At 41.8% G+C, this 24,566-nt stretch overlaps 1 protein-coding gene across 6 annotated transcripts in view; it reads left to right on the top strand.

The window, feature by feature from the left end:
* The first annotated feature begins 474 nt into the window (after positions 1-474).
* Tenm3 (teneurin transmembrane protein 3) overlaps positions 475-24,566 on the top strand; it is a 446,983-nt gene continuing 422,891 nt past the window's right edge. For 4 of the 6 annotated variants that reach the window (XM_085680300.2, XM_087901091.1, XM_085680302.2 and 1 more), the window contains exon 1: positions 475-767. In XM_085680300.2, the coding sequence (XP_085536426.1) occupies positions 536-767 (232 nt within the window). In that variant the 5' untranslated portion in view covers positions 475-535. The remainder of the gene's footprint in view (positions 768-24,566) is intronic. The other 2 variants (XM_085680304.2, XM_085680309.2) reach the window with 1 other exon arrangement.

A 24,566-nucleotide genomic window follows, 5' to 3' on the forward strand; every position in this document is an offset into this window, starting at 1 on the left:
TTCCAGCTATAAGAATCTCCCAATTTATTCCTTTGCTTTAAAAAGGTGAAAAAGCTTAATAACATGCTTTTTGGGGGGAAGGAAAAGAAAGGAAATATTTTGCACTAAAAGTAAATACTGTGGGAGAAAACCGTTCCACTATGGGATATTGAACAAACTACCGCAGCCAATTTTTAACTGGCTTCTATAATGATATTCAAACTTGAGTTTAATTTGTATTTTTGTGCCATTATGGTGGTGGGCAATCATGTAACCTGCTTCGTACAAATGTCCAGAGCAGAAAGTGTGCCACACCTGTCGGCATTACAGACTGTGTTATGAGAATCTTACAGATTTCAGTTTGATATTAAAAATGGCATTCTGCTTTGCAAAACTCAGCCCATTGGCTGAGACGCCAGCAAGGCGTCAGGCTATAGACGACGATTACGCTGACGTCGTGCCAACCTTTTATCTTTGCAGAAAGGCCAGTGAGACTTGAACTCTGAGCGGGCCGTTCGAACAAGCGGGACCGATGTGCCCAGAGAAGGAATGAAGTATGGATGTAAAAGAACGTCGGCCTTACTGCTCCTTGACCAAGAGCAGGCGAGAAAAGGAACGGCGGTATACGAACTCGTCCGCAGACAATGAGGAGTGTAGGGTCCCCACGCAGAAGTCTTACAGCTCCAGCGAAACCTTGAAAGCTTTTGACCATGATTCCTCGCGGCTGCTTTACGGAAACAGAGTAAAGGATCTGGTCCACAGAGAAGCAGACGAGTATACTAGACAAGGTAGGTACACACTCTAGTCAAACACAAGGCATGTGGGCATGTTCCTAGCTTCGGGGTGACCCTGGGTTTCAAGCCCTAGATGGTGAAATGACTATTTTTTTTGTCCTGGCTGATGGTTCCAATTTTGAAATACCCAGTGGGTCACACAGTGTACCAGATGAGAGATAGAAAGCCGTAGGCTCACGGACCTGGGTCCTGACACACGTGGAATAGAACTCCTCAGCCCACATCTGTGCACGTATGAAGTTGAGAGTTTCTACATTCACAAACACTGTTGTTAGAGATGGTGAAGGAAAACAGGTATTGAGGGGAAAATATCTCACAAGAACGCCTAAGAGTAGAGTTAGGGGTCTAGCTAATCTCACATTCCATCCAGCCCATCCATCCACTTGTGTCTATATTACACAAGATAGGGGCATGAAAAGAGTCTCTATTCTTTCTCCCCTGCAACCTCGTACTTAACACAGCCTACATTTCCCAGATGATCCCAGGACTTGGTCATTTGCACATGTTTCCTGCCCATTTTCTACTCTGTTTTCCTGCTCCCTGCCTTGCCATTCAAATGGTGACTCTTCTAATTTTAGTCCGCCATCTTAGAATGACTGACCCTCGTACTTGTAAACAAGTCACGTGTTTTAAGGAGGGCATGCAGATAACTTTGTCTTGTACAAGACTGAGATGCGGGCAAGGTTTCGCCAGTGAAAATAAAAACCTCTTACATGAGCACTTCAAAGTCCATAGACCTAGTGCCCATTGGTTAATTCAATCGAGAAACTAGAAGAGAGGGGATGTCAGTAAGAGCAGAGATCTGCATGTGTTTTCAGTCACCTCATTGACTGAGTGACTGAGAACTTGACATTAGCCGGGAGCGAATCTAGGAAACTTTAAAAAGGGGATGACGCAAAAGGAACATTCATTCATTCATGAGTCATTCATGAGGCTCGCACTTGCTTACCCGTGATTCCTTTCTCCTCTGCATTACCGGAGAAGTCGTCCTAAATAAAGTGAAGGCTACTCATTTGTCGGAATCAGTTTATATTATAAAATAAATTTACGTAGTTTCCTGGAGAGAGATTCCCCGGCAAAAGCACACCTTACTGCATACTGAAATTTCATGAAGAGAGGCAAGACAGCTTCAGATTTTTAATTCAGTTTAAAAGAGACACAGAGCACACTTGTCTGTGTACCCTTGGGAAGTCAGCAAACACTCATCTGATCCTTATACTGTATACTAGAATGCAGAACCTTTCTTCCCTCTCATATTGTCTACACAGCTGAAAAACATTATCAACATACATTTTTCACTATTTTTGTAAAGTCGGCAATGCATGCCATCTGAACCCGACATGAAGTCTTGCTTTTCTCTAACAAAAATAACTGGTTAGTGCCATGTCGTGGGAAGAGTAGTAGAATGGCCCTGCTTTGTCAAGCACTATTAGGAGAAAACTCGGTCGCACATGTGGCAAAATGCACCGGGGAGGCTCATCCCCACCCCAAGCAAGCGTTTAGTTTTGGCAGAGAGGAGGATGCTTAAACCAGGTTAAAAATAGCTCACTTAGATTTTTCACCTCCTAGGCAGTGCCAATCCAGCGCAGGCTGTTGTGAACGACCACAGTGGTGACACCATCTGTGGAAACCGTGGAACCCGAGTTCTTAGGGGACCAAAGAGTACTATTACTCAGCTCCTTGCAAGCCAGGGACTAGTGAAGGAGAGAGTGAGCCAGGCGGCAGATGGTGGCCTCTCATCTGGATCCTAGTGGAGGAGCGGAGGGAGGGGCTGAGTTATGAGCAGAAAGGACAGGAAAAGCCAAGGAATGGTGCTCGGAGGTGCTAGCATTCAGTCTCAGGCCCCTGCATTAGACATTTAACAATGGAACATGTGGCTAATTCTTGCTAAGGTGTGCCTGTGCAGACAGTGCCCACGCGCTGAGTGGGCTGGTTGTGGTCACGTGATGGAGGCTCCGCAGCAGACTCATCCACAGATTGAGACAGTGAGACTTGGAGATGCCATGGTTAGCTCTCCCAGAGAGGTGTCTTGCATGGAAGACCATTGAACCCCCAGCTATTAGTGCTTAGCCCCAAAGCTCTGTGCGGGTGCCAAAAAAGAGAAGTATAAAAGCTGTTGCTTGCTTTATGGCAGTAAATTTTCTTTGATTCCCCATTAACATGTGATGGTTTGAATAGTGAAAAGCAAGCATATCCAAGTCACATACAGGAAGTAAAACTGACCTGAATTTCTAGTGGGGAGATGAGGATGAGCACCAGGAAAATCTTGTGAATCCTCTCTCTTCTCTCTCTCTCTCTCTCTCTCTCTCTCTCTCTCTCTCTGTCTCTGTCTCTCTCTGTGTCTCTCTCTCTGTCTGTCTCTGTCTCTCTCTGTCTCTGTCTCTGTTTCTTTCTCTGTCTCTCTCTGTCTCTGTCTCTCTGTCTCTCTCTGTCTCTCTGTCTCTCTCTCTCTCTCTCTGTGCGTGTGTGTGCGCGTGCGCTCGCACGTGTGTATGTTTGTGCACACTTGCGCACACTCATGTGTTACACCCAGAGGTTGACATTCAGCCTACTGCTTTTTCCATGGGTGTTGGAATCAGAACTCATGTCCTAATGCTCGAACAGCAAGTGAGCCATTTCCCCAGCCCAGACTTCTTTGTCCTCCTTCTTAGAGCAGGACTGGTAGGCATAGCAGAGAAGCAAAGAAGCAAGCTTGCTATCAAACTCTGTTTTTCTTGAGCAAGCATAATGGAAAATTCTCCCGGGCTTTCTTTTGCTTTGAACCTGACAAATGTCAATTTTTTTTCCTTACTGACTGTTATGCTGTGGGATTAATTATTTAATTGACAAAATGTGCTTCCTGCCACCGTTCCTGACATCATACACACAATAAAAATGAAAGATTAACAATATTAACAGTAGCCAGAGATCTTTGAAACCGTTCCAAAGAGTCGTGCTAATTTAGCTCATCTATAGAGTTTTAAAACGGGTTGTTCCCTGCATCCCTCTGTTCCTTAAGTGACACGAGAAAATGCCATTTCACCTGCAGGGAGGGATAAACAGAGGGCCCATTGATGCAATTACACGGGTACCTCAAATGGAGAAATACAAGGTTTTTATTTTTATCAACAGACTCTTCTGGCCTGTCATCACATTTGATTTTAATCAGATTTTTATGGCTTCACTGACTGGCAGGTGACTCCTGCTAATTACATGTTATATTTAGATCCTCTAAAGCTGGGATGATTTTAATCTCACAGTTATGGGCAAGTGGACTGGATCTCACACAGATCTCTCTCTCCCTCTCTCCCTCCCTCCCTCCCTCTCCCTCTTTCTCTCTCTTTCTTTCTCTCTCTCTCTCTCTCCCTTTTCTTCCCCCCCTCCCTCTCTCTCTTTTGCTCTCTTCTCTCTCCCTCTCTCTTTCACTCTTTCCTCTCTCCCCCTGTCCAGTCTCCCCCTCTCTCTCTCCCGATCTCCCTTCCCCCCTCTCCTTCTTTAAATCTCCTGGTGGTTTTTTTTGGACCAGCAGAAAGATTCGCTCTTTCTGCAGTTCTGTTACCGTCTGTCTGTGTGAAGGGTTTACGGGTGGCAGTGACATGTTCTGCATTCTTAGGTACTATTTTCTTTGATTCCTCTTTGAAGAGAACTTATCTCATCGGGTCAGAGACACATTTCTTACAAAACAGCTGCCAACCATCTTCCCACAGTTTGGGAGAAGGGATAAAATGAAAGGTGTTTTTTCCCCCCTGTGCTAGAGCTGTCCATGCTATGCTCATGTGTCCCTGGAATTCCTGAGGAAACAAGAATAGATATAAAGCCCAACATGGAATATTGGTTTGAGGGTTGAAATTTGAAAGGCTGTTTCAAATTTCTAAGAGTAAGAAAACTTTCATTTCTCTGAACTGCAAGCCTATAAAAATTCCCCCACCCCAAATAGCCCAAAACCTAAGTGTTTAAATACAATCTTCTGTGTGAGTATAATGAACTTCAGAGTTTTAAAACACGCACGCGCGCACACACACACACACACACACACACACACACACACACACACACAGTTACTGGCCACAGAGGAAGGTTATCATTGTCAGCATTGTATCTATGCTGATATATCAATGAAATCAAAGTAAGAACTGTTTTCGTAAAGAAGGGGAAAGAAGAAGGCAGATCCAAGACAGGCTCTCGATGGTTGCTAAGCATGACTCATCTCTGGTCTTCACCAGCTGTGTGGCCTCACCCTCAGAAATGCATCCCTCTGGGACTTGCTTTCTCTTTATTCCTAGCAGAATACAGTTTCCAGAAGCCCTGCTCCCACAAATGTGCCTCGTGACCTCATCCGTGGTTAGTCCAGGTTCAGTTCATGTGTGGTTTGTGGTGTTCTGCTGGTGAGCGGTGAGAAGGGGGAGAGGGAAAGAGAAAGGTACCCATGTGGGCCACCTCCTAAGTTAAGTCTCCTTGACTGTCTAGCTGGGGCAAATTTGCATGGTAAACCAACAGTATGCCACCTGGCTACCTCCCCAGCCCTACTTCATCTTTTGCATATAATTCGGTCCCTTGTTAAAGAGGAAACAAAAGAACATTAAATGTATAGTCTGGGCTCTCTGTAAATGTCTGCCCAGGATTCTGGCATAATGGTGGCTTGAATAATTTCCCCTTCATCCCTCCTCCGAGCTGGCCAAGCTGAGCCATGGCCCCTGATCAGCACTGTATATGGGATGAGGAGCTACCAGGAGGGTCCTGAGGGCTGAGTGAAGGCAGGTACGCTTTCATTTGTACCCCATGAGAGCTCAGAGCAGGTGAAGGCCAGAAAGAATGCTGCTGTAGTTTCAGGGTTCCAGACAGAGGCTGGCCTGTCTCTGAAATGAAGCTTACATATAAGGGGATGTCCTCTTAAAGGGGCAGCTGCTTTCTCGTCCCCTGAGGCTGGAGGGAAGCTTAAGCAGATGCTGTTTCCCACTCTTGGTATCATGTGAATGCCAGTCCGGAGATCTGCTTCAGGAACTAGGCAGTCCTGTTCTTAGGGAGTAGCAGGGCTTCCTGTGGCTTCGCACAGAACCCCAAGAAACCAGCATGCTTAATGGCATCGAGCAAGCAGTGAGCAGAATAGGAGGCAAAGAAACGGAAAAGACGGCTTCCAAGGAAAAGGGGCAGTGGAGATGAGAGAGGACGAACTGAAGCCAAGTAGAAAAATATGGGAGCCGGAGAGGTGGCTCAGCAGGGAAGAGCAGGTACCGCATTCACAGTGGATTTGAGTTTGAGTCCCAGCACCCACACTGGGTGGCTAACAACCACCTGCAATTCCAACTCCGGGGTAGTGGATCCCACAACTCTGGCCTCCTTCGGCACCTAAACTCACATAGATATGCCCACACACAGACACACAGATAGATACATGATTAACTATACATAATAAAAACACCTAAAGGAACCTGTAACAACAAAACTTAAAACCAACAAAAGCAATGATAATCAGTTACTTGAAGGGAAAAAAAAAGACATAACTCCAAACCAAAAAATAAAAAAAGCTTGGGATGTAGCTCAGTAGTAGAATATATGCTTTGACCCTGAATTTAATTCTGAACACTAAAATTAAAACAAAAACAGATAAGATAAGGTAAATAATTTGTCGAAGAAAGTAGTGTAGTCTTAGTTGAAATCCATATTAATGATTTTTGAATGACAAATAAAATAAATACCCAAAACAGAAAACACAATTCAGATGGGTGTGCACACACACACAAAAGCAATATGTAAGCACACATGTAGCACACATTCATGATACACACATGCACATACACAGATTATACTAAACACAGCCAAGAAAAAAAAATGCTTTAACTTTAAGAGTAAAGATATCTTATTATTTTCTAGCAAGACAAGCAAGTTGAGTTTCTTCTCATTTATAAACTTAAGAGTATATGAATTTCTAATGTGCAAAGTAGAATTGCAAAGGAGTGAAACAGCAGGTATTGGGACAGTAAGTGACAGCCCTAGGATACTCACAAATAGAAGACAATGTGAAAAGGAAGGGCATTCTTCTCACTCGTCCTAAGTTCGTAAGCACGGCTATTATAGCAAAAGACTGGTCACACAAAGAAGAGCATACACATGTATTATGTATGTGTTATTGGAGCCTATATAAAGAAATGAGAATTCAGGATCCACATAAACGTGTGTGTTTAAGCTCAGATTTGACGAAGAGGTAGATAATGTTGGAAAAGTGTGGGCAGATGGGATGTTATTAGATACTGATCTAGAAATAAAAACCCTCTATTTCAATTTTTTGAAGTTTTGACAATTGGAATCCATAAAACAGACTATAGAAAGACCACCAATAGGAAAGGCCCATTTGTGTGTATTGACATGCCAGTATGGGAGTCACATGACAGAGGGGACATGGAGAAGAGCCAGGTGGCTGGTTTACACTGCGTTCTAAGCTTCAGAACAGAGTGCAGCGCAGCCTTGGGTCTTCTGGAGAAAGATGTAACCCAATGACCTGCTTCGCAGAAGCGGGCTAAGGGGACAGTGACCTTTGTTCCAGACATTAAGGGGAACTGATGGTCTCCGGGGTCCCAAAAACCTAGGCTTGATTATCCTTCTCAATATAACAGCTAAAGAAATAAGTAATGATGAAAACCAGAAAAAAAAAGACCTTTAATCCATATGCATGTTAGAAAGAAGAACAGGAAAAGGGGATTCTCATGAACCCCTAAGTCCATCTTTGGGGAACTGTTATGAGCTTTCATTTTAAAGAGAGAAAGAACATGAGAGGGAATCAGTAGGGATGTGTGAGTAAGTCCTGCTGGTCTACCTGTGCTCTGGAGAGAAAGTCAGTGGGGATGTGTGAGTCCTGCTGGTCTACCTGAGCTGGGGGCGGGGAGAGTCAGTGGGGATGAGTTAGTCTTGCTGGTCTATCTGTGCTCTGGAGAGAGAGTCAGTGGGGATGAGTGAGTTATGCTGGTTTACCTGGGCTCTGGAGAGGAAGCAGTGGGGATGTGTGAGTCCTGCGGGTCTACCTGTGCTCTGGAGAGAGAGTCAGTGGGAGTGAGTTAGTCTTGCTGGTCTACCTGTGCTCTGGTTGGTCGCTGTTTTGGTTCTACTTCAGCAAGGTGTCCTTTGCTGGACAGAACATCCTGTTTCTTAGGAGATTTTTTCTGCTCCATGGCACGGCCTTGTCTTCACGGATGATCACCCTCATCTTGTGAGGGGTTTTCTTCTGTTCCTGGGGTGCTCTGCTGTTTCTGGATTCCAGGGTAACTGACAGATTTAGAGCAGTGATTGTTACTGGAATCTCTCTCTGGAAGTTTCCTCCTTATCTGTGATGGAAGATGGAGTTTGCTACTGAAAAATACAAGGGTACAAGTGGACAGTAGCTAAGGAAATCATTGAGATAAAAATATTCTCATGGGGGTCAGCATAGCCATCACTCCCCTGAAAAAACAACCTAAAACAAAAATAAAAGACCACTCCCATGGGGTGAGAATAGACCACTCTGTTAACTTACATTTTAGGCAGATTTTATGCTGTTTCTTAAAGTCTTAAACAGACAGCTTTCTTGAAGGGCATTTTTCTGTCCACATGATTGACAGGGTTCATTTGAATTAAATCTTAATGGAGAGGGCCATAGTATACATTTGTTCTTTGTCGGAGAGTCTCTTGCTAGATATTAATCTTCTATTCTTCATGGCAATTTAGAAAGTCCTAGCTCAGCCCAGGGGCAGAGACACAATTCAGACCTTCTTCTTTTGACCAGTAGTCCAAGTTCTTCAGTTTTCATTCCTGTTTTTACAAGGATTTGTGGATTTTAATGGAAGAGTCCATCTTCAGTGACCCTGACTAGTTTAGGAGTTCAGAACTAGACTTAAACATTGTGTAAAGATGCCAGGATAAGAGGCCTGGGGATATTCTTCCTTATCTCTGTGCCTTCAGCCATGAGGGAGTGAACTAGTCCAGGGATGAGAACTCCTAGGGAGACAATCCTTGAGTTGATTAGGATGACTGTATGCAGAGATAAGCAGTTGTCCAAAGCAAAGGATACACAGACAAAATGAACATGAGATATCCCGCGTTCGTCCTGCTTTGAGTTGCCTTATTGACCCAAGTAAAGAGTAAATGCTTCCTCAAAAGCACAGTTCTTAGCTACCAATCATAATCTCGTGTTTGCTTCTACCATTTTCTCAAATGTCAAAGTTTCATATCTGAGGTAGGACATCCTGAGACCCATCGTATGTATTAACCAGATGTGGAGGCTCATGCCTGTAATCCCAGCCCTTGGGAAGCTGAAGCAAGAGGAGCCCTAGGCTTTTAAAGCAGACTTGAGGTGTCTGTCAGCAAAACTGATACCCATTTAGGGCAGGTAAAGATCCAGAGACTGTGTCAACACTGTGGGTCACAGTATTCAAGAAGAGACAGCAACTGAGTAAGATCAAAGGGCCAGGAGCGGGCAAGATGACAGCAAAAAGTTACACGGTGATGGCAGAGCAACAGACAGCATAGAAGGGTCACGGAGATGGGCAGGTTCACAGGAGGGTGAGGCTGGAACTAAAGGTGTTCAGGGATCGCTGCCAGCTTCAGTGGTTGTGGGAAAGTGTCGCTGAAAGTCAATGAGTTCCTCCCCAAATCACGTCTCATCTGAAGGGAAGGAGGGGAAACCCTTAAGAAACAGAGCTTTCTCTGAGCGAAATAATTGCTATCTTGCATTCATGTAATAATGAAAAACATGTATTTGAATATGAATGTCAGGAAAGGAAGGTGATCATTAGGGGAAGGAAAAAGCATAATAGACCTACCTAATTAGCAGGGGGAAAGGGGAATGAATAGCAATCTAGCCAAATTAGCAAAAACAGCTCCCAGGAAAAGGAGGAAACAAGGAAAATCATGAATAATCATAAAGCAAGATGGAAGGACTCACGTCTATAACAGACATTGTATGAAATATAAATGTTCAGAACTTTGACATAAGCTATTCACGTGGTTCATAAAAGTTATTGATATTCATAAGGAGCATGCTTAAAATGGCTTCTAAAAAGGTGGAAAATAAAGAAATGCCAGGTAAATGCATGCAATAAACAAAATAAGGGTCGCTTTATTAATATCTATAAAGATAGAAGTTATTATTTAAAAAATTTAATAGGAATGGGGGTTTAGCTCTAAGATAGAATACTTATGTATAGCCCACATAAGGTCCAGAGTTCCAAATTCAACCATGCAACAAAGGCAGACTCTTCAACTGCATCCATTAAAAGGCATAGTAGTTAAAGTATCTAAAGCAAAAGGTATTAGAAAAAGGCAACCTTATTAAAACACAATTATAATGTTATTTTAAATCACCCTCTTCAGCCAGATCTAAAAGAAGAAATAAGAGAGCCAGTGGATAAGCATGGTGGTGTGGTGTAGGAGGCTCTTCTGTTTGTGTGTTGCTTTCATTGGTTGAATAAAGAGACTGCCTTGGCCTTTGATAGGGCAGCCCTTACATAGGCAGAGTAGACAGAACAGAAGGCTGGGAAGAAGGGCAGTGTGGCAGATGCCATGGCTCTCCTTCCAGAGATGGACACTGGTTAGACTCATGCCGGTAAGCCACAGTCAAGTGGCAATACAGATTAATGGAGATGGGTTAATCAAGATGTGAGAGTTAGCCAATAGGAGACTAGAGCTAATGGCCAGGCAGTAATTTAACTAATACAATTTTTGTGTAATTATTTTGGGGGTTAAGCTAGCTGGGTGGTGGGAAGCGGCCTGTGCCTCCCTACTACAGTGGTGTATATGAATAACCCTCTAACTCACAGAGCTGAGCCAGGCAGATGATGAGTTTGAGGCCAGTCTGGGCTAAGCACACAGTGAGAGTCTCTCTTTAGCTATAAGCTGTGCGTGTCCAGAGATTATAATGCTGAAAAGAAAATGATACAGTTGCAGCATTATGGAATAATTTCAGAAACCACTTAGGTATATGATCACAAAAATTAAACAAAATATTCATGAGATTTTATAATCAAAACTTGATCACACAATATAGAAACATCAAACGACAGAAAGATAAACCAAAATGATCTTACTCTCCACAGATTATTTATTATGTTCTTTGATTTGAGAAGAAACAATGGAAAATAAAAACAAAATTCTACTTCTAGAATTTATAGAAGATGTTAAAAGCCACACTAATAAGAAAAATATATTGACAAGGATTATATTAAAGAATAAAAATCAACAATGACAGAATTTGCCATACATCTTAAGAAATGAATAAATAGCAGGAAATGAGAACCTGGAGTTAAAAACAAAGAAAGACGTTAACTCTTTTAAAAAGACTAGGGCTGGGCATGCTACTAAAAACTCGCCTTCTACTCAGAGACTGAGGCAGGAAGATCTCATGTTCAAGACCCTGTCTCTAAATTAAAAGGGAAGGAAGGGGAAGGCTAAGAACATCGATGCATAGTAGAGCAGTGGCCTAGAATGTGTGAGCCTCTGGGCTCGCTCTCTATGAGTACAAAAAAATTTAAGGCCTCCTAAATACAAAAGTCCATGTTAAGAACTAAGGAGAGACGACAGAGGGATTATAACAGCTAAATAGGACTAAGGTGGGAATATGAAAACCCCAGAGGAAATGTTCTTCTCAGAAATGATGATTAATCCAGAATGTTTCAGAACATGAAGAAAGACTTGTTTTAAAAAATTAGCCTTGAGTATATTAAATCCAGTATTTAAAAAGCTGTCTGACACAGTCCTCTAGTAATACAGGTAGGAGCTGTGTAGACTACATTATTTCTCAGTACTTTATAAAATTTTAAGTTACTTTCTTCATGTCAAAGCCCACCAACCTATAAAGCAAAGAGTCCAGTAGATCAAATTATTAACCAAGTATTTATTAATCTTACAGACAATGGAAGCAGAAAATCTGTTAGCATAATAAGGTTAATAAATCAAAATTTAAACACATGATCTTATCAGGAGATGATGGAAAATTTTAGATAAAATTTAGACGACATTCTTTTTAAAATATACTAAATAAAACCAAGAAAGAACTCATAAAATGCATATACGTAAATACTTTATATTGAAGATGAGAGATATAAATACAGCATATTTAAGATGATACATATACATAAATATGTTATATTTAAGATGATCTTTGAAACATCCAAACATCACACTAAATAGTGAGATACTAGGGTCTTTCATTTAAAATCAACAGCATATAATTGATTCACCTACTCCAACAATTACTAATCAAAATTATTTTGATATTTTGATACCTGCAAAAAGAGAAGAAAAACGATGGATATATTACATGGAAAATGTTAAATCAGCAATTTTTTCCAGTATGTGATTATATGCACACAAAACCATGTGCTGCAGAAGATAAAGATAGAATCTGAAGTGCATGGTATGTAAATTAATGCAAGATTAACATATAAACAACACAAGTATTATAATATGCAAGTTAAAAGTATAGATTTGAGATCCTGATAACATGTGCTGTATCCCAGCTTGGCCATTCATTAGCTGTGTGGCAGTTTTGGCTTAGACAGAGAGAGTTTGCTTGGAATATGTATATTTTATGGGGGTGGGAATGACATGGAGCCTTCATAAAGTATTGCTGGATGACACATAGGATCTGAGTGACCAGGAAGAGAGTGATTTGGGGATGAGAAAATGGCAGTCTACAAAAAACAGTTCTCCCAAAATGGATACACAAAAGGGAAAGCCATTGAATGGTGCTCCAGTGAGCTGGGATTATTTCAATTCAAGTAAGTAATTTAAAATTCATTTGGAGGAATGGAAGTCTAAAATTAGATCCAAAACATATGTAAAAGGTGAATAGTGAGGCTGAAGTGGCCTTGTGTATTCTGTCTGCTATAGTCTGAAGTGCTGTACCACATCTATGTGGTATTGATACAAATACTAAGAAGAAGCTCAGTGTCATAGAATAACATTTTAGAAATAGATCATAGTATATAGTGAAACTTAGCACAAAACAAAAAAAAAATTGAATTCAGTGGAATTTGATAAATGGTGCTGGCACAACTGGTTATCCATCTGGGAGAATGTAAAATTGGACCCATATCTCTCAACGTATTCAAAAATAAATTAAGATGGATTAAAGACAAATGTTGGGGGGGAGCAATAAGAATTCGAGAAGTTTCAGGATAGCACACGGACGACTTGGGCCATGAGTATCAGGAAGCTCGAACACAGTGGCGCAGCACCTCAAGGAATTATTTTCTCCCAAATAATCGGAACAGCAAATGGTCCAGTGATCAAAGCTGCCACCCAGGAGTCAGGACGCTTCCATGTTTTCGGCTCTGCCACCCTCAGTGTGTGGCTTTTATCCTGTGGCTCCCTGAGTAGTCGCTGCCCTTCTGAATTCCTGATGAAAAGGGGAGGAGCGAATGCATGGGTGTGTGGCCCCCTCTACATGTTGAACGATTTCTCTTGACTCCCCTGAGACTTCGAGCACCTCCCCTTTTCAGAGGAAAGAAAGGGACACACTAGTCTTGTTCTGTGGCTCTTATAGCAGAGGTGGCCAGAAGAACATGGTTGTGAATCCGTATAGTCTGTTTCAGGGGCTACACACACACCCCAAAATTTGAGGGGACTTTCAGTGGAAGCAGAAACCTTAGGAGGAATAAAATTCTTAAGTGGTGATTTTTATTTAATACCATTTTATATAAACTATAGTACCCCCAAATAAAACCACTATAGTAAAGAAAGCATATTTCTAACTTGTGTGCGTACAGAAGATATGTACAATAGACTCAGAGAAGTGGCTCAGCATGAGGAGCACTCGTTCATGCAGAGGACCTGGATTTAATTCCCGTTGGTGCGGGAGAATTGTCTGTATTCTGTCAATCATGTATTTTAATAAAACGCTGATTGGCCAGGCAGGAAGTATAGGCGGGAAAACCAGACAGGAAGTAGAGGTGATGCAATGAGAACAGAAGAATTCTGGGAAGCAGGAAGTTTCCTCGGCCACTCCTGCCCAGACCACCGAAGAGGCAGGATGTAACCTGCCCAGCTGAGAAAGGTACTGAGCCCTGTGGCTAACGTAGATAAGGATAATGGGGTAACATAAGTTATGAGAACTAATAAGTAGCCTGACCTAATCGGCCAATCAGTTTATAATCTTATGGAGTCTTGTGAGTGATTTTCTTTGGGACTTGCCGGCTGTGGGGTACTGGGTGAAACAGATACCCCAACAAGCCAACCTTCATGTTACATCCCGTCATTCACATGGTGGCTCACAAACATCATCTCCAGTTCCTGGGGATCCAGTGCTCTCTTCTGACCTCAGGGGACACCAGGCAAGCAAGCAGTGCCCAGACATACATGCAGGCAAAATACTCATGCTCATTAAAAATATGAATTATATACATACACACACACACACACACACACACACACACACACACACACACATATATATATATATATATATATATATATATATATATATGAGCAACTTTTACAAATTGAAAGCAGATATTGTTGTTTGAAAGAAAATGACCCCCAAATGAAGTGTGATCATTAGGAGATGTGGCCTCATTGGAGGAAGTGTGTCACTGCGGGGTTGGGCTTTGAGGTCTCTTTTGCTCAGACTTCCCTCAGTGTGACTACTAGACCACTTCCTATTGCCCGCCTATGAAGATGTAAGGGCTCTCAGCTCCAGCACCACGTCTGCCTGCATGCCTCCATACTCCCCTTCATGATGAGAGTGGACGGGACCTCTGGACTGTGAGAGAGCCACAAGAGTTCACTGCTGTCCTCTTTAAGAGTTGCCATGGTCATGGTGTCTTTCCACAGCAATAAAAATCCAAGCTAAGACAGATAGCAGTTTAGTGGATAATTGGCAGGAATGCACCATTCAGAATGAGGAGCACTGTACGCTGTTCTTCTGATTCTGCGAAAGAGAACTGATTCCACAGCTCAGCTCTCAGACTCCCCGCCATCACTGGCCTTCGTTGTCCTTCTGTGGATTACTTTGCACCTGAGTGTTCCCTGGTGACTTACCCAGGGGACATCCTCCCAGCATGGCCAGCAGACAACTCACCCAAGTCTTCTCGAAGAGGAAGAGGTGTCTGCCTGGCTGGAATGAAGAGCTCTTGTTTCCGAAGAGGCAGCCTCGGGTCTCAGGTGTAACTGATGGAGTCCTTCCAATATAAACAGCTTGCTGACCTTCGTGTTCCATCCTGGCGTTCTCCGTGTCATTTTCACAGGCACACACAGCCGATCCTCATCAACCTCTGCCTACAGTGCACTGCTAAAGTGAGGGCCTGCTGTGCACTTACCAAATGAAGAACTGAAGAAGAAATGGAAAGAAACAATATCAACAAAGAAGCAATTCTCAAATGGGTCTTTCCAAAACTTTTTTCAAAGGCATGTGTAAAAGTATGAAATATATATACAGCAATTTTTGAAGACTTACAGAGTCTCCAACAGCAAAATGGGGATTTTGAGAATCCCGGGAAGAATGAAGAGACAGCAAAATATTGACACTGGCTGAATTAGTAGCGTGGGCCTTTGAGGGAAGACCTCCAATGTTAAATCACCAATGGACAAAGGCAAAAAATAATCTCTGCTTTGGGAACCCAGCATCTTTGTCATTCAGTCTGAAGGTGGGGGGCAAAAACCATCTCCCAAGTCAACCAGACAAAGGGCTAAACATGACTTTTGTGGCAGGAGCCAAACCCAAAGATGATACAGTTCAATACACACACACACACACACACACACACACACACACACACACACACACACACACCTTTCTCCATTCCTCTCCTTCCTATGTATGTGTGTTTCTGAGACAAGGTCTCACACTGTAGCCCGGGCTGTCTTGGAATTAACTGGAGCACAGGCTGGCCTCAAACCCAACAGTCTTCTAGCTTCAACTTCTCATTACTGGGTTTACAGGTATTTACCACCAAGCTTGGCTTGGTTTTTGGTTGGTTGGTTTTTGTTTTGTTTTATTTTTATTTTTTGCTTTTTTTTGGTAAGCTCTTTAGATTTAGCCTAAAGATGAAGTATAAACCAGTCTCTAGTGAGGGAGGAAATTTAGCCCTTTAGATATATAATTCTATCCAAAGCCTGTTCCTCCATTTCCTTCTCTTGGGCTTCTATATTGTTCTCTTCGTAGTCTCAAGTTCCATCGCCTGCTGTTTTCTGTTGCTCCAGACTTTCACAGTGAAGAGAGTCTTGCCATGCAGTAAATCTTTCAGATTGGTGAGGAGACATGAGACTTGTCATGGTGCTCACGCAGACAGTAGCTGGTCAGTTCCAGGAATAAGTAAAATCATTCCAAACCATTTTTCTTGTCTGTTCTTTCTTTTTAATTTCTACTACAAAACAGCATAAAAAAACTGGATGTGTTCTGGGATATATTAGAATAAGCAAAATATTATATCAGGTTGCAAAAAGACTAAATATTAAAGAAATCTTGATGAATTAGACTCCACCAAACTTAAATCATCTGCTTACATACAATACCTTTAAGCAAATGAAAATGCAAACTGTGGTCTCCGAAAAAATATTTCTGTGTGCATGTGTGTGTGTGTTCAAAAGACTTGTATATTGAATACTATATATAAAATATAGTATATAGAATAATATATAGTATTTATAATATATACCTAAACGGTACAAAGATGTTTAATACATCTGAGAGGAAGGACATGGCATCATTAGCCACCAAAGAGATGAAGATTACACGCACCATGGGATACTTTAGCTCATCCACTAGAATTTCTGGGATTAAAAAGAACAGCTCTGCTTGTAGTAGCTATTCAGTTATTTGTTGAGTCTCATACTTGGGAGGCAGAGGCAAGATCATCAAAAGTTATCCTGAGATATGGTGCGGGAGAAATGTCTGTATTCTACCAATCATATTTTAAATAAATGCTGATTGGCCAGGCAGGAAGTATAGGCGGGTTAACCAGACAGGAAGTAGAGGTAGGGCGAGGAGAACAGGAGTATTCTGGGAAGAAGGAAGCCTATTCCCCCCATTCCTGCTCAGACCACCGAAGAGGCAAGATGTAAGCTGCCCTGCTGAGAAAGGTACTGAGCCGTGTGGCTAACATAGATAAAAATAATGGGCTAACATAAGTTATAAGAGCTAATAAGTTGCCTGAGCTAATGGGCCAATCAGTTTTATAATTTATGGAATCTCTGTGTTATTTTCTTTGGGGCTTGCCGGCTATGGTGTACTGGGCAGGAGAGAAACCCCAACAAGCAAGTCCCTTCATATTACAGAGATACGTAGTGAAAACCTGTATCCACAAAACAAATAAACAAACAAAAAAACACCAGGAAAACAAGTCTGTCAAAAAGTCTTGATCATTAAAAGAGCTTTCCCCCAAATCTGATAAATGAGAATTCAGTCCCCCAGCACCAGCAAGGTATCCTCTGACATGTGTGCTGGGGCATGCTTGTGCCTGCATACACACACACAAATAAATAATCACAACACACTGTGACTGCTTAGAAAGGGAGATGATTGGCGGCATCACGGAAGGGTGAATTTGGAACAATGGAGCTCTCATGGAAAGTGAAATGCAAACTGGCACAATCGCTTTGGAAACTGGCGATGTCTTATGGGCAGTTAAAAATAACACCCCCTTCACGGTCCAGGAATTCATTCCTCAAGTATTTACTTGAAACAAATGAAAACATGTGTTCATTGCCACCATGTTCATAATCGGCAAGGTGAAGGATGGTCATTCAATTGAACGTGACCCAACAGTACCAAAGTCACATGACATTGACTTGTAACAACATGGAAGGATCTCAGAAACATTCCACTGATCCAAAGGATCCCAAATCCAGGCCACATGCCTCCCTTAGCATGGCTCAAAGAGCACACAGGGCTGATTTGTCTGAAGCAGGAGAGTGCTTGCCCATTAGGTGTGAGGGTGTGGAAGAACTTAGTGAGTTCGGTGCAGAGGTGCCGTGTCTGATTGGGCTGGTGGTGGCTGCAATTCTTACACTGCATAAAGTATCTGCTTTGGGTTTGTGAGCTTTACTGTATATAAAACATTCTTAAACAGTAATCCCCAAACCGCACCAAAAGTAGACATGGTCAAACATGAGTAATTGAATGTGGCACATTTGGGGTTTGCAGTTTTTCTCTCCTCCAAGTTCAGCAGGATGAGATTCCATTTGGTACCATGGGCAGTCACAATCTCCAATGAGCTACAACCACAGTTCTCACTTAAAAACAATCTCAGATGCCGTTGTACCCAAAGGCTCTGCTGAGTGAAAGCATTTTGCACGTAATAATAACACACATGACATATGCAAGAATTGAGAGGCGGTGGCAGGTCAGTGGGAACTTGACTTTCTAGTATTTCCTCAGTTTCCTAATAGAAAAAGTCTATTGAACACTAAGAAATTGATTGCAAGTGGGGGAAGGCAGTTGACTATTAACAAAACTGATAATATTTAAATGCTTCTGTATAGTGTATGTTCCAAATCGATGAAAAGAATTGAATTCTTATTCCTTAAAATGTAGGACATGGAGGCTACACATATAATTTTAGAGTGTCACAGATAGCATTGGGCAGATATAAAAATAGTATTTGTAATTCCTTTGATTAAAATATTAATTATGTGGGACTGCCAAGATGGTACTTGCTGCCAAGTCTGGAGCTCCGAGTTTGATCATGGGAGCCCACATGGTGGAAGGAGAGACTTGACACCCGTAAGCTGTCTTCTGACCTCCACATGCCTGCCCACACTCGCACTGTGACATGCATGCACTGGCATGCACACTCGTGTGTGCAACCACACCAATAAATAAAGAAAAGTAACACGGGTGATAGGTATGTGTTTCTGCACCCTTTTTACCCTGGCTTTGGGAATAAAGTAGAAAAAAATTACTTCTCTTATTCCTCTTATTTATACTTTGTTTATTTGTAGATTTTGAGAGTCTGAAAATTTATTGAACCTTCAGACATGTTGGCAATTGTCAGAGGAAGATTCAGGAGCCAAGAGGAAAATGCGTTTAATTTTAAAGACTGAGATTTGGTTTAGTCTTAGATGCCATTATAGTGAATAATGGGGCCTGATCCTAGACTTCAAAAGAAATATGAGCATATGGTCTTGCCATTTAGCACTTAATGCTGCTATGAATTTCCAGTTAGACCCCAAACTTTTCATTTCTCCCGTGTTCTCCCTCACCTCTGTCATCATGCAAAAATGAAAGGAATCCCAGACCCGGTCTTGTGTTTTCTGTGATATTGGGGCTGAGGAAATTTAGCTTTTTGTGTGTCTCGAAAACTGGGTTTTATAAAATGAGACAAAAACCTGAGGCATTAATCAGATCTAGTAGGCTAATTACTGCAACTCCAAAGTTTATTACTTTTAAATATTAACTGCTTAAAATGATTCATTTGGAGATCAAATGATTAATCCCTCTCCATCGCTATAAATGTCAGCAGTGGGATTAAAGGATTTAGATGGGCATGTTTACTCAACCTTAAATTTCTCTACTAAAGACACGAGTTAAGTAGCCTCGGTTTATCACCATTTCATGTTAGTGTTTCTCTCTTCTTGCCTTCCTTTAGCTCCCCTACCTAACTGATTGTTAACTCATTTTGGCTAAGAAGGCAAGCTCTTCTTTCAGGCTTGGCGGTCAAGCAGCTTTGTAGATTACCTACCAGAAGGTGTAAGGAGATAGATGTAGCTTAGAGCCTTCCTCGGGACACAGTGGGAGTAATCCATGCCCCTGTCTTGGCCTTTATGGGTCTGATGTCCTGGGCCCGCAGCTTACCGCTAAACTGGTATCCGGTTCCTTGACACGTTGCCAATTTTGGATGCACATTGCGAAGCTCCATGGTGCCGCTTTAGTCCCAATGATTAAACTCCTGCTGCTTCGTGCCAAACCATATGCATATTGAGACCAACACCTCCCACAGTCTGCCTATCAGATGCCAGCAGATATGTCGGAGGGGTATTATCATCTCCAGGTCTTGGCTTGTTCTAATGGCATAATTAGTAAGAAAAAAAAGCAAACTCATTTTCAGAATGCCTTTTCAATAAATGTTTTAGCATTACTGTAATTGCAAATGGTTGTTAAAATCAGGTTTTCCTGGCTGGGTGTATAAAACCTTCATGAGCATTAAGACTTGCTCTTACTTTACATGTCGGTAGACTCACAACCTAGGTTTTCTCATTCGCTCCCCAAAACCTTCCATTCAGTATCTTATGAGTCCCCTGCCAAGGAAGCCTGATAAATCTAATTGGGGAAAGTGGGAGAGATACTCCACAACATTCATTTTGTATCTGCTTCTTTTCCTTGAAGACATACCTGAAGCTTTCCCCTTCCGATCCACATCATCAAATCTACTTGGTGAACACTTCAAATTTCCGTCGACTGGGGAACCCTCCATAGCTGCATTCCGGATGACTGTGGAGGGGACATCCTACCTCTCTCCACTAGACTTGTGATTGTAGAAATGAGCTCATTGTCACCACCCTCTGGAAACTCGACGTTATCGCTGTGGAGGAGAAAAAATAGGCTACGCTCTTTTTTCTCACCTGCAGTGACATATAAAATACTCCTCCATCAACATGCCAGAGTTGGATGGTTAATGTTCAATGCCAACTTGCCTGCATTAAAAATCACATAGGATGTTGGTGAAGTACACCCGTGATGTGTCGTGCCTTGGGTGGGCAGCACCATTCCCTAGTCTGTTGGCCCAGTGGAATTAAACTGGAAAGAGAAGGAAGTGGGCTGTCTATTGGCATTCGCCTTTGGTCTCTTTCCTGGTTCTACCGGGCATAAACTGCTCTCTTCCCTCCTGAGAGACTGATTACTCTGAAACCATGAGCTAAAATAAATAATTTAAATAAGTTTTATTCTTTAAGTTGTTTCTCTCAGGTATGCTATTGTGATGACAAGATATTGAAAAACAGGAGATGGTTCAGTGGTGAAGAGCATGCGTTGTTCCCGTGGGGGACCCGATTTGGCTTGCTGCACCCTTAAGGGATGCTCACAGTTCCTTCAAATATAAGCTTCTAGGGATCCAGCACCTCCTTCTTGAGACTGTAGCCACTTGCACACACATAACGCTCACACTGAAAATAAAAATAAAATCTTAAATAAATAAATCAAAGCAGGAAACACCGGGGCTATAGATCAGTGACAGAGCACATGCCAAATCTGTTTAAAGCTTCAGGGGCTCACCTTCTGGTTCCAAAGTAAAAGTCTATTGCATATTTGAGGATAGGCATTCTGCTGAACAAGTGGCAAGTTTTAATTAAGAAAGTTAAAGTAGGAAAAAACAATGTGTGTGTGTGTGTGTGTGTGTGTGTGTGTGTGTGTGTGTGCGCTTCTATTACTGTGTTATTGTCATACATTAGGTGAATACACCCAAAAGTGGAGCCATAGTTAGCAGGCATGCATGCTGCTTCCGCCAGCACCTAACAGAAGCCTGTAGTTTGGGACCCCTTAAGAAAGAATGTCATCTTGTGCCCAAGAACAAATAATGTCATTCAAGCTCACAGAAACTAAGGGGAATAGTACAAGACAGTGGTAGATTAATTTGGTTTTGTTGTATTTATGCTGATCACTTTATCCATTTTCCTTATTTGGATTATGGTTGTTACTTGGAACAATGGTTTTTTTATTCCCTTTTAAAACGACCCACGTATGAAGAAGGAAATCATGTACAAGGTCATTTCTTCAGAGCAGGGAGGATTGGGAACACAGCTTGTTCAAGAGAAGATGGCTTTGAATCAGAACTATTAAAAAGCAACTGAACAAAATTTATTTTAAAAGTATCTTTTCTTTATTTTTAGTTACTAAGATAGTATCATGGGGGAAAAAACCTTCAAGTCTATTCTGTTTCATTGTTTTCTTTGCAGCCAATCCCTTCTAAATGGACTATCATAAGTTATTTATACTTCCTGTTCTTTATTCATGCTTAGAACACGGGCACATTTATATCTGTTTGTTCTCTCTTCCTTAGTTTCCCGAAGGGTGATCATGCCATACACTTTGTTGCGTAACTGACATTTTCAACTTTAAAAAATACGTGTGTGTGTGTGTGTGTGTGTGTGTGTGTGTGTGTGTGTGTGTGTGCGGCTTCCCTCCAGATTTCAAGATCTGAGTCCAAATTTCTGCTTTCAGTTAGCCATGCAATGTTCCGTAGCAAACATATACATCTCACCCAGGCAGCCACTCTCTGGGAAACGTTTGGGTTATTTCAATCTTTGCATGGATGCTATAGTAAATGTTTCTTGTCCATGTACATTTAGGATCTTTGTATAGCATGTAGCTATTAAGATAAACTATCCGGCTGAGTTTCAATGGGAAGGCATTTCCTAAGGAAGAAAAGGATGCATTAGAACACAAAGGAGTATAGAGTGGAGGCACAAATAGAGTCTCATAGCATGCCCATGAAACAAACAGCTTTCAGCAAAGAGCAGGGATTCCGGTTTTTCTGAAGTCAATACACTGCAGTGACCTATATTCCAAAGACTCACTGCAAATTTTAGACTCTTTTTTCAGTGTGATATCCCAGAGAAGGAGCTGATAGTAACTAGTCGTGGTGAGAACATGAACTTGGGACCCTCTTGCCTGATAATGGGAATATAAGCAGTGGATCTCATTGGAGAGCCTCTAACTTGAGAATGCCAAGTTTCTACCTATGCTGTGGCTCAGCAGCACCTCTCCTAGTGTAAACCCAGGAGAGATGAAGACATACACACACCAAACCTTGTGTGCCAATATTCCTAGTGCTATTTTCCTAGTAGCCCCAAATAGAAACAAACCAAATACTCACTGTCTCTTGAATGCATATATAAAGATGACATATCCATACATTATAATACTCAGATATGAAAAAATGTATTTCTGATACAGATTAAAATGTTTTCCATTTTTAATTTTTTTCAGATTTTGCATTTATTTATTTTTGCATGTTGTGTGTGTGTCTGTGTGTCTCTGTGTGTATTTGTTTGGACACACATGTACTAAGGTCTGAATGTGGAGGTCAGGACAACTTTCAGGGATTGGTTCTCTTCTCTGCACCATTGGGGTGCACTGATGGAACACAGGTCAAGCCTGGGCAAATGCCTTCACCTCCTGAGCCATCTCTCGCCTGTGTTTGAACTTGAAAATTATGGTGGTCAGTGAACCAAGCCATAGAGGATCACACACTGTAGGATCGTCGCTGAAATCTCTCAAATCACCATCTGTACGGATAGAAGTTGATTGATGGTTACCAAGGGACAGGAGAGGTAGGATGCTACCAGAAAATGTGAGATGGCTGATAATTATGGAGTCCTTTCTGGGGATAGGAAAAGCATTTAAAAATTGATTTGGTCATAGTTACAGACATCTGTGACTCTCCTAAAATGCATCGAGTTGTACACAATGCATGCATTGGGAATTAGATCTACCTGGAGCTCCTTCCCACATGTCGCTCAGTTAGCTGACTGCTTATCTAGCATGCACGAAGCCCTGAGTTCAGTCCTCATCACCACCCAAAACTCTATGGTGTTGCACACCTGCAATGCCATCATTTGGGAAGAGTCAGGGCAGGAGGATCAAAGTTCGAGGTTACCCTTGTTATGAAACTGTGATGAGTTCCAGGCTAACCTAGGCTACTGATACCCTGTTTTAAATCACACACACACACACACACACACACACACACACACACACGTGTGTGTGGGAGAGAGAGAGAGAGAGAGAGAGAGAGAGAGAGAGAGAGAGAGAGAGAGAGAGAGGGCGAGAATATCACTCACACCTCTTGTTCTCTTACATAGTATTTTCAAGCGTCATTCTTAGGAAAGTCCCTACCTCCTTTAACTAGGTTCTAGATACTTCAGAAGGTCGAACACAGGCTGTGTAGCTCACCCATTTTCCTCCCCCTCATCTATTTCAGGCATAAGTGCTATGCTGCCATGTTTGAAGTGTTTGTTCTTATACCTTTCCAATTTGCTTTGTCGCATATGCCAATTCTTTTAAAAATAATTTATTTTAAAGTGATGCAGCCTGCATTGGCTATATTTATTCAATCTTTCCTGTATAGATTTTTCAGTTTATGAGTATCATAAAACAGAATTGGCTAATCTAATCTAATCTAATGTTGCATTTTAATCACTGTGTATTCCGCCCTCAGGTATACTTTGTTCTCGCTATAATTTATTGTTTTGGTCCTGTTTCAAATTATAATGGGAAGGATCTGCTGTTGGCCCCGATGACCAAGGCTACTGAAATTCAAAGTGCAGCAGATAAAAATAAACACTCTTTTGGCCAATTTTGGGCAAACAGTTAATCTAAAGACTGTGAAAGGCAAAAAGATGAGTTAAATTGAAAGTGTTAGATCCACTGCGAAGAACATAAGTCCTTGTCACATGAATCTGAAGTGTATTCTCACGCACCTCACAAGTGTTTATCCTTCACAGAATTGGCTTTGGTGGTTTCTTATGTACCTACTCCTCTGTATTGCCCTCAGCCCTTCCCTGAGACAAACCCAGCTCAACCCAACTGTCCCAGCCCTTATGTCCCTGCCAGCTGTCTCTTCTCCCAGGCATGAACGTTTCTTCTCTCTGTCTGCTCTATATTCGTTAAAACTGCCTGTGTTTATTATTATTATTATTATTATTATTATTATTATTATTATTATCATCATCATCATCATCATCATCATCATCATCATCATTATTAAGAATAGCCTATCTTACAAAAAGCACTAGATCATGGGAAATGATTTGATAGACTAATTACTCTGGCTTAATGGTTAGTTCTCACCCAAGGTAATCCCAATCAAGCAAGAGATCCTAAAATTCAGGTCAGGTCTGCCTAACCAAAGAGAA

Source organism: Myodes glareolus, chromosome 23, assembly GCF_982192425.1.
Source record: "Myodes glareolus chromosome 23, mMyoGla1.1, whole genome shotgun sequence".
NCBI classification, from domain to species: domain Eukaryota; kingdom Metazoa; phylum Chordata; class Mammalia; order Rodentia; family Cricetidae; genus Myodes; species Myodes glareolus.